This window comes from Erpetoichthys calabaricus, chromosome 9 (genome assembly GCF_900747795.2).
Source record: "Erpetoichthys calabaricus chromosome 9, fErpCal1.3, whole genome shotgun sequence".
In the NCBI taxonomy this organism is placed as follows: domain Eukaryota; kingdom Metazoa; phylum Chordata; class Cladistia; order Polypteriformes; family Polypteridae; genus Erpetoichthys; species Erpetoichthys calabaricus.
In genome coordinates, this window is record NC_041402.2 from 49,520,536 (window position 1) to 49,544,562 (window position 24,027).

At 39.6% G+C, this 24,027-nt stretch overlaps 1 protein-coding gene across 3 annotated transcripts in view; it reads left to right on the forward strand.

Annotated features, from left to right (window-relative positions):
• The window catches only part of dync1li2 (dynein, cytoplasmic 1, light intermediate chain 2), a 76,882-nt gene that overhangs the window by 45,714 nt on the left and 7,141 nt on the right, over positions 1 to 24,027 (forward strand). For all 3 annotated transcript variants that reach the window (XM_051932155.1, XM_028809626.2, XM_028809627.2), the window contains exons 9-11: positions 6,021 to 6,080; positions 10,144 to 10,185; positions 15,209 to 15,326. In XM_051932155.1, the coding sequence (XP_051788115.1) occupies positions 6,021 to 6,080; positions 10,144 to 10,185; positions 15,209 to 15,326 (220 nt within the window). The remainder of the gene's footprint in view (positions 1 to 6,020; positions 6,081 to 10,143; positions 10,186 to 15,208; positions 15,327 to 24,027) is intronic.

Sequence of the window (24,027 nt, forward strand, 5' to 3'; positions counted from 1 at the left end):
ATCCCCTCCTGTAATGCTCGTATGGCCTGCAAGATAGCCTGCACAGGCTGAAGGATCCCCTCCAGCTTACGTACAGTCAGCAGCCATTTGTTAAAGGCAGCCAGCGGTGGATTCGCGCTTCGCCTGTATTCACCTGCCAGCTGTAAGCCACAGACTGTGCAGACTCAGTCGGGTTCCTCTTGGGAGGGGGTTGAAGATTCACCGCCCCTGCTTGCACGCGCCTGCTCGCAGGAGGCCAGTATACCTCCTCCACCCCCTTACCTGCGTCACCGAGCAAATCTTGGTCCTTCCCTGCCACCTGCTTTGTCAGGCCACTCCCTGTGGGATAGGACTCCAGGCTCTCCTTCGCGAACTACGGCTCCCTCCGCAACAGCAGACACTCGTCCTCCTCGTCCTGCTGTCGGCTCTGGGATCGGCATCCTTCAGCCAGCCAAACACCTCTGGATGGTCTCCCACTATGAGATAGGTACCCGGAACAATGCCCAAGGGCAATCCCTCCCTGGGTCCAGTACCTACCTCTGGAAACCCTTCTTCCAGAGTTAGCTTCTATGGCCTGGCCACTTCTTCAGGTTTGCTGGTCCTTTCATCTATGACGGGCACCTCCGATTTGCCTGCCGTCTTCAGGCCGCGCCTGGCATCTTTCTTCCCATTGGGGAGAGCAGGCTTTTTGGGTCTTCGGCTATTAAAAGGCAGAGCCTCTTGTGCTGCGTGTGTGTGTGTCACGGGAGCGCGCATAATATGCGCCACTGAGATGGTGCGCGCCTTGCGCTGCTGTGCCAGGCTGTTCCACAAATTATTTTTTGAAGGGTCCCTGCCTTTTAACAGGCGGAGAGTCCCATCTGGGATGCCATGTGAAAGATAGCCTGGCAACAGACAGACACGGAGGCTCACGATGTCCCAAAATACACACACCGTTTATTGTGTGACACAACAACACACAATAGCATGCACAAACCACAATGTACTCGGTCCTTATTCCTTCAGCCGCCTCCACTCCTCTCTCGCAAGCTCTGACCTTTTACACCCGACTCTGGCCTCTCAAATGGAGTGAGGTGGCCCCTTTTATCCTGCCCTGGATGTGCTCCAGGTGCTCGGTGATGGTGTTCTGGCAGCACTTCCATGATTGTGGAAGTGCTGTCCTCCAGGGCTCCAGGACCATCCGGGTGCCCCCTGGTGGTGGCCATGGGTCTCCATATGGTTGAGCTCTCCAGCTCTGTATCCGTGGCCCCTGATGAAATCCAAGGGGGCTGCCCTCTTGCGCCCTGGGGAGATATTGCCCCTTTCCCGGTACTTCTTTGCTCCAGGTGTCCCTGGGGCGGGGCAAGGTCCCTGGTCGTCAGCCACACTACATATGGAACTTCCAAATAATAACCAGCAGCCAAAGTCCACCTAATATTTATTGCATATCAGAGCCATTCTACTTTGTTACCACATTACTGCTAAATCAGCTAATGGGTCCATTGTTAGTGTCTCTTTCAAATTAATTTAAGACCTGCTACTCAAGCACATAATTAAGTTAAGTCTTTGATAGCTTTTGCCCATTCCATTTCTGCTAATAAACTTGCTGCACTAAAATTAAGGTTGTTGTTTTTGTTAGTCATTAAAATGTGGACCATCTTTCTTCTTATTTACTTTGTACACAATGCTCAATTTAAGAAAATTGATAGCTGTAAGATATGTAAAAGCAGTAAATTTCAGACTAGATCCATTATGCAACCTGTACATTTTTTTCTTCATACAGTATTGTTTCATTATTGGATAATAAGTTCATAGCCTAAATCACAGGGAACACCTTCCTCACCACCTTCAATGGCATATATTAATGCTTAAAAATTGACAGTGTTACTTTCACTTTAGATTGTTAGTATAAAAGTGATATACAAAATATTATGATCTCAATTTAATATGTATGCTGTTGCTGAATCTTTCAGTACTCTTCCAAACTAGCTTTCAGTATGTGCTCCTTCAGTTCAACTTAATGCACTTTTGTGGTTATCACCTCTATCACTATCTCGAAAACCAGCTGACTTGGAATGAATTTCTGGTACAGCCCCACATTTACCTCAAAACCTTCTCTGTCCCTGTCTGCATTGCTCATCTTAGTTCATATTTGTTCATAAATTGAAGTCACCACAGACATTACCCATTCCTTAACTCTTTTAGGGCTAATTTTTTTTTTTGTTTCTTTTCTCCCAGGGCTGAATATTTTTCCAAAAACTTTTTTTAAAAAAGAACACAAAGCAATGGTTTAACATATCAAATCAACAAAAAATATGTATTTTTGGCAAATGTTACTGTCTTGCATGTTGTATGAGCCTGCATACTATATGATTTCACATACATATCACATACATGTTACACAGCAAAGACCTGAAAAATATGATATCGCTAAAAGTAGCCAATTGCATGCATTGCCACATTGCACTGCTTACAATATGTGTTGCACTGGTGCCTCCTTTTCAATTGTCTGTTGCTGCACTTTCTCACATATATTGTTAGTGTGTACTGTAGAGAGACAAGTCACCTGTTTGACATCGTGCCATGCCACTGCCACCAAGTTTTCTGCCCGCATGAAAGCTGTATTGTCACCACTTTTCATCTTCAGCCTGTCTGGCTTCAACTGTGAAGACCTGTGTCTCCTGTTCACCTTCACTGTGCCACAAGCTCCAATTCCCCTGCTCTGTAGCTCCATGAACAATTCTGGTCATGTATAAAAATGTCCATGTACATAACATGACCCAAATGTTCATAGCCCTGAGGCAGCTCCAGCACAACCCGACTTGTCAAGGGACAGTTCTCTCTTTGAATGAAATACTTTCCTGTATATGTGATTACTTTCAGACAGAAACCAGTGTTTGCTACTGCCAGTACAAAATCCTTTATGCCATACTTTTGTGGGTTTGTCTAGCAGATATTGGCGGGAAAAAAAGGCGTCCCTTGTATTTTATCATAGATTCATCCATAGACAAATCACGGCCAGGCTGATAAAATTGTTTATATGTTGGTTCCACAATGTCAAGCAGGGACTGTACTTTATACATGGGGTTATAGCCTGGCTCACCCCTTGGGATTTGCTTCTGGTTATCACAGAAGTGAATAAAACTTTGCAGGAGCACGTACCTATCATGCGGCATAACCTGTCCAAAGCCACCAGGGGACAAAGCATGTTTGGACCAATGCTCCCTGAAGTTACAGTGATTTACAGTACATGTGATTTCTCAGTTTTTTTATTTTTAATAAATTTGCAAAAACCGCCAGTAAACTTTTTTCACGTTGTCATTATGGGGTATTGTGTGTAGAATTCTGAGGAAAAAAATTGAATTTAATCCATTTTGGAATAAGGCTGTAAAATAACAAAATGTGGAAAAAGTGATGCACTGTGAATACTTTCCGGATGCACTGTATATCACCAGTCTAGTCCCATCTCTATTTGTAATGCCACAAAGCCCTTCATCTCGTCTTTTGTTCTGGGCTTCCACTTTGAAAAATGAGAATGCGGTGCAAGCGCAGTCCGCGATTCAAAAAGTTACTCTGCATACCTGTTTGTCTCGTCTGACAGTAGCTGAAAAGCAGCATCAGGAAAGAACAGCCTGAAGTAGTCCAGCTGCTGGTAATCTGTCGTGTCCAACAGCAAGCCATGCTGTCTTGTGAAGTCCAGTAGCCAGTTTGGCTCCCATGGATCAATGTCTGGGTATTCCTCCCACACGAACCTTGCCGTAGGTGCATCGGCTGCGCGAATGCGGTCAGCTGGCAGCCGATCAGCTGGGGTGGCATCGGCTGGTGTCCGATCAGCTGATGCCAGTTCCTCACTCTCTTGCTTGATCTCCTGATCACTGTCAGCAAAAGCAGATTCTGAAAAATCTGAGTCCGAGTCAGCGATAATGTGCAAAACATTATCTGCTGAGTATTTTCTTTTCTGCACTCGCTTTGCTCCCTCGTGAGATGTCAATGCCATCTTGCCTTTGTTTACATTTCGTAACTTATGTTCACGCAAGGATTAGATGCTGAGTCATTGAGTCTAAGAGTCATCTGAGCACAGAGGGAATGCCTGTGACGTAACAGTGAGTTTTGTCGCCATTAACACCCGATTATTGCCCTCTACCCCTGGATGTTGACTTTTGTCAACATGCACCCTCAACCCCTCCTCTCGACAAAAGTTGACATCCGCCGTAAAAGAGCTAATACATTAACTATTTTCAATGCCCACCTCACTACCTATTTTAGCACTCTGTTAGATGACTTCTCCAGAACTACATATGCATAATACAGCATTTGCCTGACAACAAAGTTTGCATCTGTTGTTATCTCTCCCGGCATGGGAAACTGCATTTCATTAACATTCATCTGATCATTGTTTCTTTTCTCTAGCATTTTCTTAACCACCTTCATTACATGCTCCAAAAAGTCTGATTGCTTGATAAAATCTCCATTCCAATTGATCACCCTTTCCTTTGTATCATGGAGTGAAGCACACTTTTTTCTGGAAATTCCTTCAAACACAATCTTGTTACACAGACCTCTCAAGCATTCAGCTCCAAGACCGTCTGCTGCCTTTAAACATTTCTGACAACCACTCCATTGCATATCTTTATTTTTTTCAGTGCCTCTTACTCTTGACTCTCCTTGATAACTTGTGCCACGAAATTGGCATCCCCACAGTTAATCAGGTTTAGCATAATCTCCCTGTGGTTTTGCTGAGTTCTCCAACTTTCTGCTTGACGTAGGCAGGTGGTGGGGATATGCATTGGGTATTGTAGATCATTTTCCACCCATGCTTTATAACTCTCAACTTTGTACATCATAATGGTGTTTACTGGTGCAGAAAATGTTAGTTTTGGATTCCCTTCATGATGCCAACATCCATTAGTTGCTTTTACAACAGTATGCTGACTTTACCTAGTCTTTATTAATACCTTTTATATTAATACCAGTATATGCCAGAGAAGCCCACAAAGTATGGCATAAAGGATTTTGTACTGGCAGTAGCAAACACTGGTTTCTGTCTGAAAGTAATCACATATACAGGAAAGTATTTCCCAAAGAGAGAACTGTCCCTTGACAAGTCAAGTTGTGCTGGAGCTGCCTCAGGGCTATGAACATTTGGGTAATGTTGTGTACATGGACAATTTTTTATACATCACCAGAATTGTTCATGGAGATACAGATCAGGGGAATTGGAGCTTGTGGCACAGTGAGGGTGAACAGGAGACACAGGCCTTCACAGTTGAAGCCAGACAGGCTGAAGATGAAAAGTGGTGACAATCCGGTTTTCATGCGGGCGGAAATCTTGGTGGCAGTGGCATGGCACAATGTCAAACGGGTAAGCGCCACTTTCCTGCAACATATGGGGACAAAAAATACAAACCTGACTGTGTTGCGTGCAGAAACAGACAATTGAAAAGGAGTGCAACACATATTGTAAGCAATGTGACAATGCATGCAATTGGCTGCTTTGAGTGATATCATACTTTGCTGTGTAACATGTACAGTATGTGAAATCATATAGTATGCAGGCTCATACAACATGCAAGACAGTAACGTGTCAAAAATAAATATTTTTTGTTGATTTGATATAACCATTGCTTTGTGTTCTTTTTTTTAAAAAAAAAAGCCCTGGGACAAAAGAAACAAAAACAAAATTAGCCCTAAAAGAGTTAAAAATTATACTGGCATGCACATTGAATCCACCATTTGTATCAGGTAGGGTAGTAGAAGCACTTTTTTGCCTCGGAGGTATATCAGCCAGCTCTTTAAGACTATCAAGGATGTGGCTAGGCATCATGTAAATTTATGGTTTTATCAAAAATTTGATTGTACTTTTTTATCATTGTTAAATATTGTTATTGTTGTTAGTACTATTGTTATTAGTGTTATTATTATTTAACAAATAGGTATTTGGTGGTTCTATTTCCTGTGACTTGTGACTAGTGAATATAATGTCCATGGAACTGGTAACTATCATTGAGTTTACAATTACAACAAACTTTTGTAAACGTCTATCATGCTTTATTTTTGTTTAGTTGGTGCACGACAAAGAAGTGGCAGCAGAGGATGAGCAAGTTTTCCTTATGAAACAGCAGGTAAACAGTTATAATGACTTAGCTATGATTTATATACAGTGTGTATGTGTGTGTGTGTATATATATATATATATATATATATATATATATATATATATATATATAATAAATAATATAGGTAAAATTCCATTATAACAAATATCTTTACAACGAAATTTTCATTACAACGAAGTATTTTTATGGTCCCGACAGCTTCCCTATATGACACGAGTCTATAGAAATCTCGTTACTACGAAGTACATTCAGCAGATACTTTCATTACAATGAAGTGCACAAAAGACCTTGAAATGCCTGAATGAATCATCCAGAGAGCAGTTAGTTCTGTGGCCGCAGCTCAGTTGTGCACAACAATCCCCAAACAGAAACAGTCATTTTTTTTCTTTCTTCGAACTTTCCTTGTACTGTTTTTTTTTTTTTTTTGCCTTTTTTGTTTCCTGCGGTTTTCAGTGATACCTTTTGCTTATTGCTTGTCAACATTTGAAAAACATCCATTGGAATTTAACTCATTGTCAACCTCCTATAGAAACGGCAGACATGGAAAAACGATAACAGTTCATATTAGAAAAAAAAACCTTTAATTCTCAATTGCTGCAAAAAGAAAAAAGATGTTGCCAGTGAATTTGGAATTTCGCCATCGACACTGTCAACTTTCTTGAAAGACAGAGCAAAAAAAGTAGAAAAATCTCGGGTTGCAAATGTATGTGAATTGCTGCATTTGAAGACGTCGAAAAAGCTGTTTTTATGTGGTTCAGTGATGCTCGTTCAAGAAACATTCCTGTTAATGCGGCATTCATTCAAGAAAATATGAGGTTTGTAAAATCTCTTGGTACCTCCCCCAACCAGACAGCACGCCGAAGAGCGTCCCAAAGTGCGATCTCCGCGTCTGTATGGGGTAATAGCAGGCTCACAGATATGCTGCGTTTCTCCGCCAAAGTAAACAGAAAAGATCTCGATGGGTGATGCAAGGTTATAGGAGCACGTAAATTGTAAATGCAGATACTGTAACAGGATTACTTGATCACTGACCTGGCCACAATCCTGTCTGACTGCTATGTCTGTGTATAGTAGAGTGTCAGATCACGCTACAATAAATACAGTGCATCCAGAAAGTATTCACAGTGCATCACTTTTTCCACATTTTGTTATGTTGCAGCCTTATTCCAAAATGGATTAAATTCATTTTTTTCCTCAGAATTCTATACACAACACCCCATAATGACAATGTGAAAAAAGCTTACTTTAGGGTTTTGCAAATTTATTAAAAATAAAAAAACACGTACATAAGTATTCATCGGTGCACCTTTGGCAGCAATTACAGCCTCAAGTCTTTTTGAATATGATGCCACAAGCTTGGCACACCTATCCTTGGCCAGTTTCGCCCATTCCTCTTTGCAGCACCTCTCAAGCTCCATCAGGTTGGATGGGAAGCGTTGGTGCACAGCCATTTTAAGATCTCTCCAGAGATGTTCAAGTCTGGGCACTGGCATGGGCCACTCAAGGACATTCACAGAGTTGTCCTGAAGCCACTCCTTTGATATCTTGGCTGTGTGCTTAGGGTTGTTGTCCTGCTGAAAGATGAACCGTCGCTCCAGTCTGAGGTCAAGAGCGCTCTGGAGCAGGTTTTCATCCAGGATGTCTCTGTACATTGCTGCAGTCATCTTTCCCTTTATCCCGACTAGTCTCCCAGTCCCTGCCGCTGAAAAACATCCCCACAGCATGATGCTGCCACCACCATGCTTCACTGTAGGGATGGTGCCAGGTTTCCTCCAAACGTGACGCCTGGCATTCAAACCAAAGAGTTCAATCTTTGTCTCATCAGACCAGAGAATTTTCTTTCTCATGGTCTGAGAGTCCTTCAGGTGCCTTTTGGCAAACTCCAGGCGGGCTGCCATGTGCCTTTTACTAAGGAGTGGCTACCGTCTGGCCACTCTACCATACAGGCCTGATTGGTGGATTGCTGTAGAGATGGTTGTCCTTCTGGAAGGTTCTCCTTTCTCCACAGAGGACCTCTGGAGCTCTGACAGAGTGACCATCGGGTTCTTGGTCACCTCCCTGACTAAGGCCCTTCTCCCCTGATCGCTCAGTTTAGATGGCCGGCCAGCTCTACGAAGAATCCTGGTGGTTTTGAACTTCTTCCACTTATGGATGATGGAGGCCACTGTGCTCATTGGGACCTTCAAAGCAGCACAAATTTTTCTGTAACCTTCCCCAGATTTGTGCCTCGAGACAATCCTGTCTCGGAGGTCTACAGACAATTCCTTTGACTTCATGCTTGGTTTGTGCTCTGACATGAACTGTCAACTGTGGGACCTTGTATATACAGGTGTGTGCCTTTCCAAATCATGTCCAATCAACTGAATTTACCAAAGGTGGACTCCAGTTAAGCTGCAGAAACATCTCAAAGATGATCAGGGGAAACAGGAGGCACCTGAGCTCAATTTTGAGCTTCATGGCAAAGGCTGTGAATACTTATGTACATGTGCTTTCTCAATTTTTTTATTTTTAATACATTTGCAAAAATCTCAAGTAAACATTTTTCACGTTGTCATTATATGGGGTGTTGTGTGTAGAATTCTGAGGAAAAAAATGAATTTAATCCATTTTGGAATAAGGCTGTAACATAACAAAATGTGAAAAAGTGATGCGCTGTGAATACTTTCCGGATGCACTGTAACTGTGCCGTTCCTGTTTCAAGCTGAATAAAGCTGGTTTTGCTAAAGTATTGAGACTAAGCCTCGTGTTTTGGGGTGCAAGACAGGGACTTATACCGCGACCCCGACCATTTATGATTTGCTTCTGTGGCGCTTCACTGCAGCAATGTGAGCCTCCTATTGCCCTACCCCAGCAACGGACAAACAATCTTCCACAGATGCTGAAATCGTGCTTCAGGACGCACTTCAGCGTGTCGTTCCCATTGGGTGGGGGATCTCAAAAGTGTTCAGAAACCTCACAATATGAAAAAGGAATAATAATTCGGCTCCTGACTGATAACTGTGCAGCCCACAACATGCTTTCACATTCAGATAATGTTCGCTTTGAATACCTCCCACCCAATTGCATGGCAGCGCTTCAGCCACTGAATTTGGGCATCATTCGCACCCTGAAAGTGTATTATTGCAAGGAAATGCTGCGAAAAATTCTCGTCAGCATAAGTTGTAGGCAGGAGGAGATTAAAAGTAACGTGAAAGAAGCTATTGAAATGATTGCAAATGCCTGGATACAAGTTAAAGAAAGCACTACAGTAACAAATACAGAATCTCATTACAACGAAATATTCATTACAACAAAATATTTTTTAGGTCATAGCAAACCTTTAATTTAGGCTACTCCTTGGTTAACATTTTCTTTACACAATATATAGATAATAATATACTTGACTTTCTGAGAAATATAATTGTGGCAGAAACATGGCTTCTAATCAGATGGCAAAAATTACAGAAGCACTTCTTCTAGATTCACATTTTTAATATAATGAAATCACAACAGACCTCTCAGTGATAAACTAATCTGCTTCCTGCATGATAAAGGAAAAAAAAAAATCAGCTTACAGGTAGTGACCAACTAATTATTGCCTCTCCCAGTTTGTATGTTAGTAATTAAAAATGTTTGTCTGGAATGAAATTGAGATATTTGTTAGATATGAGCCAGACTTCTTATTTTCATCATACATGTAAATTGCAATTTCCATTAGTTTGTTATTTTCTAACATTTTGCAGAGTAATGATTTACCATCTGTATAAGCTACAAGTACTATTCATATTGTTTCTACTTTCATGAGCTGGCATGCTTGTTTGAAAAGATGTACTTAATTAAAAAGGAAAATGTGTAGAATTGTTGTTTTGTGGGTGGTTGTCTGAAATTGGGTGGAAGATTTATTAATTAAAAAAAAAAAATTGTTTAAAATAAATTAATCTAGGTATACCCAAGACCACAACTGAAAATTGATACCCAGTTAAGCAAATAAAATAATATATTTGCTGCATTTAGTTTTATTTATAATTGTATAGGTGTATAATTAATGTTATCCTTTCTCACTAAATCTTACTTTTATTTCAATGAACAGTCATCATTAGCCAAGCAGCCTGCTACTCCAACAAGAGTAACGGTAAGTATTTGTAAGATTTATCAGAACTAAACAATAACTTAAACCTGGTAGTTCACTTACAAATTATTGTAGTTTGTTGCATTGCTACAAGCTGTTTAAGACAGAAATATTTTATCAATATGGCCAAGTCGTTAATATCATCAGTAAGGCAATACAAAGTGCAGGTTAGTATATTTTTGTCGTGTTAAAATGTTTCACATAAGGTACTTTAACCTCTAAGGTTCTTTTTATATTGGTGGACAAGTTAATATTGGAAATTCCTAAATATTTGGCCAGAATGAGCACTGCTCACACACAAACATTTAAGAAATACTCATAAAAAAATACCAACAAATAATCACACAAACAAGCACGCTGGTGCAAGTGACATCAATAATCAAGGCATGTTTCAGTGTAAATATTCCAATGTTAATTATTATATTTATTTAATGAGCGGTTTCTTTGTAAATACTAAAAATCAAAATTAGAAGAAAACAGTCAGAATTATTCAAATCAATGTCCATAAAAGCAAGTTTGGCTTCAGTATGATTAGAAGAGAGATGTTTGTGTAATTTAAAGTGTCCATTCCACTTAATCCTGCTAAGGTGTGGTGTTTTTATATCTATATAATAAAAGCCCAGCGCGGTGTCCGTGTCCGGGTCCCTTTTGGCTGTATAGTCGCCCCGTAGAAAAGCCCCAGTCCTTCCCCTCTCAGAATTCCTGCTTACCCCCCTCCGTTCTTTCCCCTTTGCTTTTATTTTTCCTGTTCCCGAAAATCTTTTCAAAAGAAAAGTAAAGAAATAGACAGAGTGTCACATTAACGTCTTCTCCCCTCTGCCCCTACAGCGTCCACTGCGCTTCTCGCGTTTTTATTTATACAAACACATTACATATAAAAACTATTTACAAAAAAAATATTAATCCAATTTTCCAAAGAGAACTATTTACAATACACATAGACTTTATACAAAAAAAATCCTAATTATATATTCTCAACAAGTGAAAATTAAAGAAAATATATATATATATGCTGTTACGTTGTCATTCATTTTACCCACTGTGTTTCTTTCATTCATATGCTACGTAGGCACATACCTTTTATCTTCGGCAATCTCATTCTCTAATCAGGCCTCAGGAGCTAACCAGCGTAACACTGTCCACCACCCCCTTCGTTATTCCGGAACATTGTTGACATCCGTGAGTAACAACAACGTACTAAACTGGAAGGTGGTCTATGCGTGCGTGGAATTCGCGGACAAACAAAGATCAAGATCCAAATGAAGATTATATATAAAGATTAGTTAATTTTAAAGCACAACAATTTGTTTAGTTTGAATGTCTGTGTTTTGAGGTGTGACTGGAGTACTACAGTCTTCAGTAGTATAAGCCTGGAGGAGATTCTTAATGCAATGCCTATGTTTTAGCTGTCTCTTTACTGCCATCTAGTGCTTCTTCTAATTCATTCGTGGACAAACAAAGATCAAGATCCAAATGAAGGTTATATATAGAGATATAATATTAGTACTGTGCAAAAGTTTTAGGCAGGTGTGAAAAAATGCTGTAAACAAAGAATGCTTTCAAAAATGGAAGTGTTAATCATTTATTTTCATCAATCAACAAAATGCAGTGAATGAACAAAAGAGAAATCTAAATCAAATCAATATTTGGTGTGACCACCCTTTGCCTTCAAAACAGCATCAATTCTTCTAGGTACACTTGCACACAGTTTTTGAAGGAACTCGGCTGGTAGGTTGTTCCAAACATCTTGGAGAACTAACCACAGATCATCTGTGGATGTAGGCTTCCTCACATCCTTCTGTCTCTTCATGTACTCCCAGACACACTCGATGATGTTGAGATCAGGGCTCTGTGGGGGCCATACCATCACTTCCAGGACTTCTTGTTCTTCTTTACACTGAAGATAGTTCTTAATGACTTTGGCTGTATGTTTGGGGTTGTTGTCCTGCTGCAGAATAAATTTGGGGCCAATCATACGCCTCCCTGATGGTATTGTATGATGGATAAGTATCTGCCTGCATTTCTCAGCATTGAGAACACCATTAATCCTGACCAAATCTCCCAACTCCATTTGTAGAAATGCAGCCCCAAATGTTCAAGGAACCTCCACCATGCTTCACTGTTGCCTGCAGACACTCTTTATTGTACCGCTCTCCAGCCCTTCGACAAACACACTGCCTTCTGCTACAGCCAAATATTTCAAATTTTGACTCATCAGTCCAGAGCACCTGCTGCCATTTTTCTGCACCCCAGTTCCTATGTTTTCGTGCATACTTGAGTCGCTTGGCCTTGTTTCCACGTCGGAGGTATGGCTTTTTGGCTGCAACTCTTCCATGAAGACCACTTCTGGCCAGACTTCTTCGGACAGTAGATGGGTGTACCTGGGTCCCACTGGTTTCTGCCAGTTCTGAGCTGATGGCACTGCTGGACATCTTCCGATTTCGAAGGATAATAAGCTTGATGCATCTTTCATCTTGCTGCACTAAGTTTCCTTGGCCGACCACTGTGTCTACCATCCTCAACGTTGCCTGTTACTTTGTGCTTCTTCAAAAGAGCTTGAACAGCACATCTTGAAACCCCAGTCTGCTTTGAAATCTTTGTCTGGGAGAGACCTTGCTGATGCAGTATAACTACCTTGTGTCTTGTTGCTGTGCTTAATCTTGCCATGACATGAAATTGTCCTCCACAACCTCACCTTGGTAGCAGAGTTTGGCTGTTCCTCACCCAGTTTTAAGCCTCCTGCACAGCTGTTTCTGTTTCATTTAATGACTGTGTTTCAACCTACGTGTGACATTAATGATCATTAGCACCTGTTTGGTATAATTGGTTGATCATACACCTGACTGTAATCCTACAAAATCCCTGACTTTGTGCAAGTGTACCTATAAGAATTGATGCTGGTTTGAAGGCAAAAGGTATTAACACCAAATATTGATTTGATTTAGATTTTTCTTTTGTTCGCTCACTTTGCATTTTGTAAATTGATAACAATAAGCAATCATTATTTATATTTCTGAAAGCATTCTGTTTACAGCATTTTTTCACACCTGCCTAAAACTTTTGCACAGCACTGTATATAAAGTTTGCAGTTTCCTGGTGCATTTTAGGTGGTGCTGCATTAAAGCTATGCTTCATTCCTGCATTTAATTTGCCTTGCGTCTGTCTCAAAGACTGTGCCTTCTTTTATACAATGGCTTTATGGCTGCTTTTATTAAGTGACATTAGTCAAAAATCAGACGACTGAGAATTTACTCTTGGTCTTGCTCTTCTGTAAACTTAAACTTATTTTGTGCTAACTATGAGATACAAGTTAAACAACAAAGTCCCCAAAAGCCCCTATTCCTCATCATCTTACAAGCACATACATTATGGTTAGTTCATTTGAGTTTAAACATAATTTTTCTAATAAATAATAACACTTTTTTCTAAAGTTTGCTTTATAATTGCATACAGTAATCCCTCCTCCATCGCGGGAGTTGCGTTCCAGAGCCACCCGTGAAATAAGAAAATCCGCGAAGTAGAAACCATATGTTTATATGGTTATTTTTATATTGCCATGCTTGGGTCACAGATTTGCGCAGAAACACAGGAGGTTGTAGAGAGACAGGAACGTTATTCAAGCACTGCAAACAAACATTTGTCTCTTTTTCAAAAGTTTAAACTGTGCTCCATGACAAGACAGAGATGACAGTTCCATCTCACAATTAAAAGAATGCAAACATATCTTCCTCTTCAAAGGAGTGCCCGTCAGGAGCATATAAAGTCACAGAGATAGAGAAAAGCAAACAAATCAATAGGGCTGTTTGGCTTAAGTATGCGAAGCACAGCGGCACAAAGCTGTTGAAGGCGGCAGCTCACACCCCCTCCGTCAGGAGCAGACAAAGAGAGAGATAGAGAGAGACAGAGTTTGTTTTTCAATCAAAAATCAATACGTGCCCTTCGAGCTTTTAAGTATGCGAAGCACCGTGCAGCTTGTCGTTTCAGGAAGCAGCTGCACAAAAGATAGCAACGTGAAGATAATCTTTCAGCATTTTTAGACGAGCATCCGTATTGTCTAGGTGTGCGAACAGCCCCCCTGCTCAATCCCCCTACGTCAGGATCAGAGAAACTCAGTGCAAGAGAGACAGAGAAAAGTAAGTTGGGTAGCTTCTCAGCCATCTGCCAATAGCGTCCCTTGTATGAAATAAACTGGGCAAACCAACTGAGGAAGCATGTACCAGAAATTAAAAGACCTATTGTCCGCAGAAATCCGCGAACCAGCAAAAAATCCGCGATATATATTTAAATATGCTTACATATAAAATCCGTGATGGAGTGAAGCCGCGAAAGGCGAAGCGCGATATAGCGAGGGATTACTGTATTTACCAGGGTTCCATTTTTTTCTGTCTCATGTAGGGAGTCGGCCTGCAGCTGCTCCCCCAGCGTCTTAAAGCATGATGTCAGTAGTAATTGCCTGCCTATAAGTGACTAAACTGTCATGTGCCTTCACTTTTTCCTTCAAAGATTTTGCCCTATCCAGGGTTTGTTCCTGTTTTGCACCCTATGCTAGTTGGGATAGGCTCCTGCAAACCCCTGCGACACTGCTCAGAACTAAGGGGGTTAGAAAATGACTAACTGACTGTTTAAATGCATATAATTAAAAACAGAGCTTAAGTGCGCAATATTGGTGCTCCAGCCTTGGTCACAGAGTTTATTCAATTATAGGCTATATCTTTTGTAAATTATTCTAAAATAAAATGTATAATTTATATGTCTTATTTAATAAACTGAAAAAATTGGCTTTTATATTATTCAATGTGTTTATATAAATTATTTCATTTATTGTATTAAATAAGTAATCTCCCATATAAAAATAATTAATCTCCCAACATTTAGAAGATGCATTTCAAAGTTAATAGATTTTTCCTTTGTTCCACCCTAAGAAGATCACAGTGCAGAATCTTAATCATTGTTCTTAATATTTTTCATTGCACAAAAATGTTTTGGGAATTCATATAAGAACGCCACTGTGCTTGTTGTGCTGTAGGAACCCCCACCAAGAGCTCCTACTGGTTCTCCTCGACCTACAGGTCGCTCTGGCCCAGCAAATGTTGCCAGTGTCTCCCCAATGACAACTGTGAAGAAACCAGATCCTAATATGAAAGGTACTGAATTTTCTGCATATATATATATATGTGTGTGTGTGTGTGTGTCTGTCTCTCTCTCTCTGTCTACATATATATATGAATACCTTAGTTTTTCCTCAAATTTAATCTGCTGAAATGCAATGAATTACCTAAAATGGTTAAAAGGTAAGCAGTAAACTGCCAGAGGTTTAAATTTAAAAATTAGGTTATCAAAAACTGAAAAAAGCAAATATCAGAATAATGGGTTTTCTTCAGGGAACAGCTAATAGGTTACTACTTACAGGTTTTCTGCGGCAATTAAAGTAATTTAAGCCTTACAAGTTGAAGCGAGCAATTTGCACAGGTGTCCCAACTTCTCTTGATTACTTAAAAACCCTCTGTCTGTCTTAAAGCAGAGTTGGAACAAGCTGTGTGAAAGGATTAAACAGAAACTTAGACTGAGTTGATAACACTGCATCGTAACTTGTTCAGAAAACGTTTTTCTCAGTCATTAGGAAGCTCGGTTCACTTGTTAAACAAAAATGCATATTCAATATGAAAATAAAATCACCAAGTAATGCAGTTTGCCCCATAACTGATACACAAACTTTGAAGAAAGAAAAAAAAAACACTGCAAAGAATATTACAGCTTGTAAAATTTCAGTAACAGAAGCGTGAGACATAAAAGGACAAGAGCTTACACGATGTCCTGATGTCTCACTTCTGGTGTGATATGAATTACTGACTAGTCTAGTTATTTGACAAAGTACAAATAATTTTAAATTTGAAATATGGTAGTCACTGCAGTTGTTGAACCTTGATACTCTTCTGCTTGTCTGCTCATATTCTATTTATGAGAACAGCAAACATTCTATGGAACTTTGCTTAGTAGGGATCCGCTTTGCCAGGAAGGCAGAAGTGCACATACAATACAATACAGTTTATTTTTGTATAGCCCAAAATCACACAGGAAGTGCCGCAATGGGCTTTAACAGGCCCTGCCTCTTGACAGCCCCCCAGCCTTGACTCTCTAAAAAGACAAGGAAAAACTCCCAAAAAAACCTAGTAGGGAAAAATGGAAGAAACCTTGGGAAAGGCAGTTCAAAGAGAGACCCCTTTCCAGGTAGGTTGGGTGTGCAGTGGGTGTCAAAAGAAGGGGGTCAATACAATACAATGCAGTACACAGAACAGAACAATTTCTCAATATAGTAAGAAATAAAAAATATAAATTTTATAAGTACCGAGCAGAATTTAACAGCAGATGATATATCCCATAATAAGATTTGGATTTGTATAGAGTCCTGGAGACCTCATCCTTCAAGCTGCTTCCCCCATTTGGTCATTCCACGGCTGAAACAGTGCTGGGCCAGCCAATCCGATGAAAGGACCCCTCTTTCCCACGATTCCCGCAATCCTCCATCTGGGATGACTTTTCCTTAGGCAGGCAAAACAACTTGGCAGGTGGGCCATGGCACCAAGTGCCACATTTGAGTACCGAGAAGAAAAACAGAATAAGTGAGGGTTAGTATACAATTATAACTGTCATGTTACTTATGTTTAAGTGCTAATGACTAACAACAGAGATGCAGTCTGTACAGTTAATCAGCAGCTCTAGTCAGGATATGCTAAACTGAAGTAGTGAGTCTTCAGCCGGGATTTAAAAGCTGAGACCGAAGGGGCATCTCTTATAGTAGCAGGCAGGCCATTCCACAGTTTAGGGGCCCTGTAACTAAAAGCTCGACCTCCCACTGTTATTTTATTAATCCTTGGAATCATAAGCAGACCGGCATCTTGAGATCTTAATGTGCGCTCTGGTTTGTAAGTCATGATAAGTTCAGACAAGTAAGCCGGACCTTGACCATTTAATGCTTTATATGTTAAAAGAAGGATTTTGAAATCTGCCCTAAACTTAACCAGGAGCCAGTGTAAGGATTTAAGAACTGGAGTTATGTGTTCGTATTTTCTTGTTCTTGTAATAATTCTCGCAGCCGCATTTTGGATTAACTGGAGGCTGTATAAAGAACAGTTTGAACATCCAGTGAACACTGCATTGCATTAGTCAATCCTACTAGAGATAAATGCATGAATTAGTTTCTCAGAATCCTGTTTATTTAAAAAGCGCCTTAATTTCCTAACATTTTTAAGATGGAAGAAACTTGTTTTGGACAACTTTGTAATATGCGCTTTAAATGACATGCTAGAGTCAAAGATAACTCCTAGATTGCGGGCTGATTCGGTAAAATTGACTGGGATTCCCACTGAGTTAAATGATGACAAAATATTGTTGTGATCAGCATCATTCCCTCCAACAATTAACATCTCTGTTTATTTAAAGACAAGTAGTTCTTATTCATCCACTCCTTTAATTCACTAACACAACTAATTAAAGACAACATTGGAGAAACTTCATTTGATTTAAATGAAAGGTATAACTGGGTGTCATCTGCATACGAGTGAAAATTAACATTATGTTTCCTAATGAGAGATCCCAGTGGAAGCATGTACAGTGAAAACAGTAAAGGTCCTAGTACTGAGCCCTGCGGGACACCATATTGAACTTCTGTGTATAATGATGGAGTACTGTCAGCACATTTCTGTACATATTGGAATCGATTTGATAAGTAAGAACTAAACCAAGCAAGCACGGTGCCTGTAAGCCCAACGTCATTTTCTAGCCTGTGCAGTAAAATAGAATGGTTGATGGTGTCAAATGCTGCACTTAAGTCCAACAACATAATTACAGTGGAGTTTCCTTCATCAGAGGATATCAGAATGTCATTTACAACCCGTGTTAGTGCCGTTTCTGTACTATGACCAGTGCGAAAACCAGACTGGAATTTCTCAAATAAATTGTAATGCGTAAGGTGTGTCTGAAGCTGACTGGCGACTACTTTTTCTAGTATTTTAGAGAGAAACGGTAAATTTGAAATAGACCTATAATTATTTAGTATATGTGGGTCAAGGTCTGACTTTTTAAGTAATGGTTTAATGACTGACACTTTTAGTGCATCAGGTACTGTGCCATGCAATAATGAACTATTGATAATGTTTAGGATAGGCGCTGCAAGAACATCCATTGCACTTTTTACTAGTTTTGTTGGCACTGGATCTAGGGAACAAGTAGTGGGCTTCATTTTAGAAATTAAACTTAAGACTTCCTGCTCAGTTACAGGATTAAAATTACTAAAGTGCTGAGTGCAATGTCTGCTAAGCTAGTATTTGGTTTGTACTGTGATGCAGAGATCTGGGATCTTATATTTTTAATTTTCTCATTGAAGAAGTTAATAAAGTCTGTACTGCTGATGTCTGTTGGTATTTTGCACTGTTGATCTGAATTTCCATTTGTTAATTTACCCACTGTTCTAAACGGTACCCGAGGATTTTTATTATTGCTATCTATTAATGTAGAATAATATTCTGACCGAGCTTTAAAGAGGGCTTTTTTATATTTATTAACACTCTCTGTCCATGCAATTTGAAAGACATGTAGCTTTGTTGTTCTCCATCTGCGTTCCAGTTTTCGACACTCTAATTTAAGAGCTCGAGTGTTTTCATTAAACCAGGGAGAGTTTCTATGTGCTTTGATCACTTTTGTTTTAAGGGGAGCCACTGTGTCCAGAGCATCTCTCAAGGTCACATTATAATGTGATGTTAGCTCATCTAAATTGTTTTCCGTGTTTACATTTGATATTAACTGATCTAAATGGTTTTCCACAATTACACTTGACTTACTCAAAGTATCTATAAATTTTGAAGCAGAATTACAATCTAGATGTCGCACGGTCTTTGTTTTAATCTGGGAGTGTGTTGGCAAGGGCAGGACTAAATCAAATGTAATTAAGTAGTGATCGGAAATAACTTCATTTAATGGAGTAATAATTAAATTTTGAATTTCAACTTTGTAAGTTATAATTAAATCTAATGTGTGGTTATGATTATGAGTTGGACCTTTGACATTCTGACAAAATCCTACTGAATTTAACAAATGAGTAAAACATTTGCTAAAAGTGTCAGTTTCCACATCAATGTGTACATTAAAATCTCCCATCAGTACTACGTGATCATAATTTATAGCCAAGTCAGAAAAAAGGTTGCTAAATTCAGACATGAACAATGAATACGGCCCTGGTGGTCTATAGACTAGCACTATAATTGTGTTGGAATCTGTTTTAATATTTAAAATGAATGCTTCAAAGGATGTAAAGTTGCCTAAATTTTTAGAAGTGATTTGCATTTTGTTACAATGAATTATTCCAAGGCCTCCTCCTCAACCTGAATCTCTAGACTTATGAAGGAACGAGTAGCCATCTGGTGACGCCTCAGCTAGGAGGACAGTGTCACATTTACTAAGCCAGGTTTCGGTGAGAAGACACAGATCAGATTTTGTACTTAATATAATATCATTTACCAAAACAGCTTTAGTGCCTAGAGAGCGAATGTTCAATAAGCAGCATTTAAAACTGTATGCTTCTTTCTGAACTGGTGATATACTTTTTGTTTTAATTTGTAGTAAATTTCTATTACAGATGCCCCTGGTGGAGGGTCTGGTTGTATCCCTTGGTCTAATTATACACCTTATTTTTTGGTTATCAATTAATTTAAGGTTTGTATCAAGACTAAATTTACTGGATGACCCAAGACAAGGATTATGGGTAACAGCTTCAGGAAAGTAACAGGTGGGATAAACAACAGCCTGTGATTTAAGATCACATGACTGCGGCCTGGATGGTGCTCTAATCAGTCAACCAGGCAGTTTTGCTTCCATATTTTGGGATAATACATAAGATCCCCTCCAGTTAGGATGAAGACCATCTCTTCTGAAAAATCCAGGCCTTTCCCAAAAATCATCCCAATTGTTCACAAACGCTATGCTTTTGTTTGCACACCAGGTTTCTAGCCAGCAGTGAAGGGAATGCAATCTGCTATAAATCACATCCCCTCTATATAATCTTGGTATGGGGCCAGATACAACTAAATTCCGACATTTTCTTTTAGCTTTGATGCAAAGAGAGATGAAGTTCCTCTTTAATACCTCAGATTGCTGTGAATAAATATCATTAGTGCCGACATGCAGCAATAAGGTAGATACTTCATCGTCGGCGACACAGTCCAATGCGGCCTCTATGCCAGAAATCTTGGCCCCTGTGAGGCACTTAACATGAACTGCTGGTTTAACATAGTTTGGAATTCTAACATTCCGCACTATGGAATCGCCAATTATGAGCACTTTCTTATTCTCAGTTTCCACAGGCGCGCTGCGGAGTGCTGAGAATCTGTTCTGGTGCAGGTGCCGCATGTGCTAGGATGGCCTCTTCACATTCAGTAACTTTTTACCTTTAGATGTTGTATTGCTTGACCTGTCACCCTAAGAAAATAAAAACATTTCCAAACAGCAGTGCTAAACCTACCTGTTCAAAACGCTTCTGTTTTCCTATAGGGGGCGCTATATTGGAATTCCCTGCATGGAATAAGTTCTTTTGTAATTGCGGTGTCTTAAGTAACATGAACCTAAATAGATATATTATGAAGAGGCGATATCCCTCCCTTAGTGATACGGCAGTAGGAAATCACAAAAGAGAAAATAACTTCGCTTTCTTTAATGACGATTTACGCTGCATAACAGACGGGAAGCCATGACAAGATCTTTGTGTAGAGTCTGCCATTTTTGTCGCTGCGTTGGAAGGATTTTCAGGATTGGATGACGTTATCTCCCATCTCTCCATTGGCTTCAAATGTGTGCAGGGCAATGTTCCAAGGTTTTATACCCTTTCTCTATGTGCAGGCCCCTACTTAAGTAAATCATGCCGTTCCAAACAAGGAAAAGAAGATCCAATATCATGCTGACTCTGTCACACAGAAATAGTGCAGTGTCCATTTTTGTAGTTGTCCCTTTCTTGTCTTCTAATGCTTGCCTAGCAGTTCTAAAAGATGAGCCTCTATGTGCTAAATCTGGCCTTGTGTTAGCTGTACATGTGAGTGGAGGCAGGGCCTGTTAAAGCCCATTGCGGCACTTCCTGTGTGATTTTGGGCTATACAAAAATCAACTGTATTGTATTGTATTTATAAAATAGTTTTTTGTGCAGAGCACAGTGACATATTAAACTTATGAGCTTATTACAGCTTCCTCTTCTGATTCTTTCTATTTGTTACTATCTCAGCACTGCCAGGCTGCATGGGCATAGACACACTTAGAAAGATTGCTAGAGATTTTTTGGATTTTATTTAATGTTTAGAATAAGTTGTGAAAAAATTTTAAAAGTGCTGAACATCTCGATGTTGGCTTTTGCGTAGTGATATTTGCTAAAAATTGAACTGAATCAAAAATTTGAGGTATTGCCAAGCCCCAAACAAAATATGAGATAATGAATGGAATTAAATCATTAGTCAAGATATGTTCATTAATGTCTGCAAAATATGAAGCAGTTTAGTTACAAATTGTAAATCATTCATCCGCCAGGATTATCCAAAACCTATACTCTACTGTATATGGGACAACATCATCATTTTGAACTGTGTAATCAAGAGTCAGTCATATTTTTTTCTAGGAAAAATCTTTATTATTTTTCTGATAGTTAGAAATTTGAAGGAAAAAAAACATATTTTGTTTCAGTGAGGATTTACCCAAAGCTTTTTCAGAGTTTGACGAGAATTTCTTATTAAAAAAAAAAAAAAAAAGGCCTTTTTTAATTTGTTAAAATCTATAATGACTTCATGTAGAGTTCTCCTAGATCACATAGTTCTTGCAAAGAAGAAGAGGAAGAAACAAAAATATATTTTTGGAAACAGAATAATTATTTAAAATATAAGCTATGTTTTAACTTCAGATGTTTGTGTTGCAGCAGTATATGTCATAGTCTTTATTGCTGGTTGTGGCCTACTGTAGTTACAGAATAGTCATTTGTATTGGAAACAAAATCAAGAAAAAAAAATGTAGCAGTCCAGTAAATACTATAGAAACAAAATATACTCACACACACTTGCTGTTGGTCCACAACTGTAACAAAACAATACTGTATGTCATACTGTAATGCTGTTATCCATCCTGTCCTCTGGTTTCGGCCACAGGTTCTCATCAGCGTCACATATGATGTCCTCTGTAGCAGTTCATCTAGGGTAGTATCTTTTGGCATGCCTGATCCATCCTCGGCATTGCTCTGGTATAATATCTTGGCATCCAGTGAGGACATGTGAACATGTGGGTGGTTGTCAGAAACCTTCCACCTCCACGCAGAAAAGAATTCCTCAGTGGGGTTCAGGAAGGGGGGGGGGGGTGTTGTGGCAGAAACAATGATGTCATCCTTGGGTGTGCTACAGACCACTCTGTGTCTGCAGTTGAGTAGTGGAATGCCACGTTATCCCACACCACAACAAATATTGATGTATTGGTGCTCACCTGCCCTCTCTCATCCTCTGTTACCAGTATCTTGTAGTGTTCATTGAGGAACAAAATGAGGCACTCTGTGTTTTATGGGCCAAAGACTCGTTTGTGTGTCACAACAGCATCATTGCATATTGCCGCTCACTTTGTGCTGTTGGCCCCTCTCTGTCCTGGAAATTGTATAGTTACTCTTTGCCCTACAATATTTTGTCCTCACTGCCATTGTTTTACCAGGTTACACCCAGCTTCATCCAGAAAGCTGAACACATGAGCTGTTTGCATAGCCTCTCACTCCATGACCCTCTAACAGGAAAAACACAAGGTACCACATTGTAAGGATTATATTACATTACAGTAGCATATATTGATTGATTGGCTGTATTATTTGTCGTGTGAGTCTGTATCCTTGTATGTTTCTGCTGCTGTATGCATGTGAATTTCTCCTTGAGATTAATAAAGTTTATCTAATCTAATTACTGTATAGATAGCTGTGTTTGGTATGCTGGAATTCAGACATTTGTACGGAACCTGTAGGGAAGACAGCCTTACTCATACCTGTGGAGAGTTGATCAATTAGAGGCATAATCCCTCTGGAGCAACTCTGGTGTACAAGGGTCTTGTTCAGTGGCAGGGTAGCTGGGCTTGGGACTGGTTTTGTATCATGGACTACTTTATTCATAATGTTTAAGCTTTAATGCCACAATCACTAAAGAACAAAATACAATAGTGTTATTTTGAAAAGACAGTTTACCTGGACATATTGGTATCAGAGTTCCTTCACATCTACACTATTCCTCTCAAATGGGACAGTGTATAAGGCCCTTCATGGTCAGTTTATGCATTTGTAGTACTCTGGCAATTGCTGTCATGCTGACACTTGTCATGTTGACAGATTCTTTGTTGTTTGCTAGAACTATGTCCCGGATTTTACGGAGTCGTATAGCAATGTCATCAGTGACCATGTCAACAATGGCAGATGTTTTGTGAGATAATCTTTGGATCCTAAGGGAGAAAATCAATACTCAATGTATGTAATTGTACTGTGTATAGTACATACTGTAATGAGCAGTTCTGACACTGCTGAAGCTTGCATCCTACCTGCTGGTTTGGTGGAATATTCTCATGGTTGATGCAACTTCAGCATTCTGCAGATTTCCCTGCCTCAATGTAAGAGAGAGTCTATGATTGATTACATGGTCAATAACTATAACCATTATTTCATCTGTGGCCACTGCCCTTGGTGTTCATTTCCTTTGTTGGCCTCTTCCTTTCCTCTTCCTGCCACAATTCTTTTTTATTGTTGTATTGCTTGGTCCCTGTTTTTTAAACAGCAGTCATTCCAAATATATAGACGATAATGAG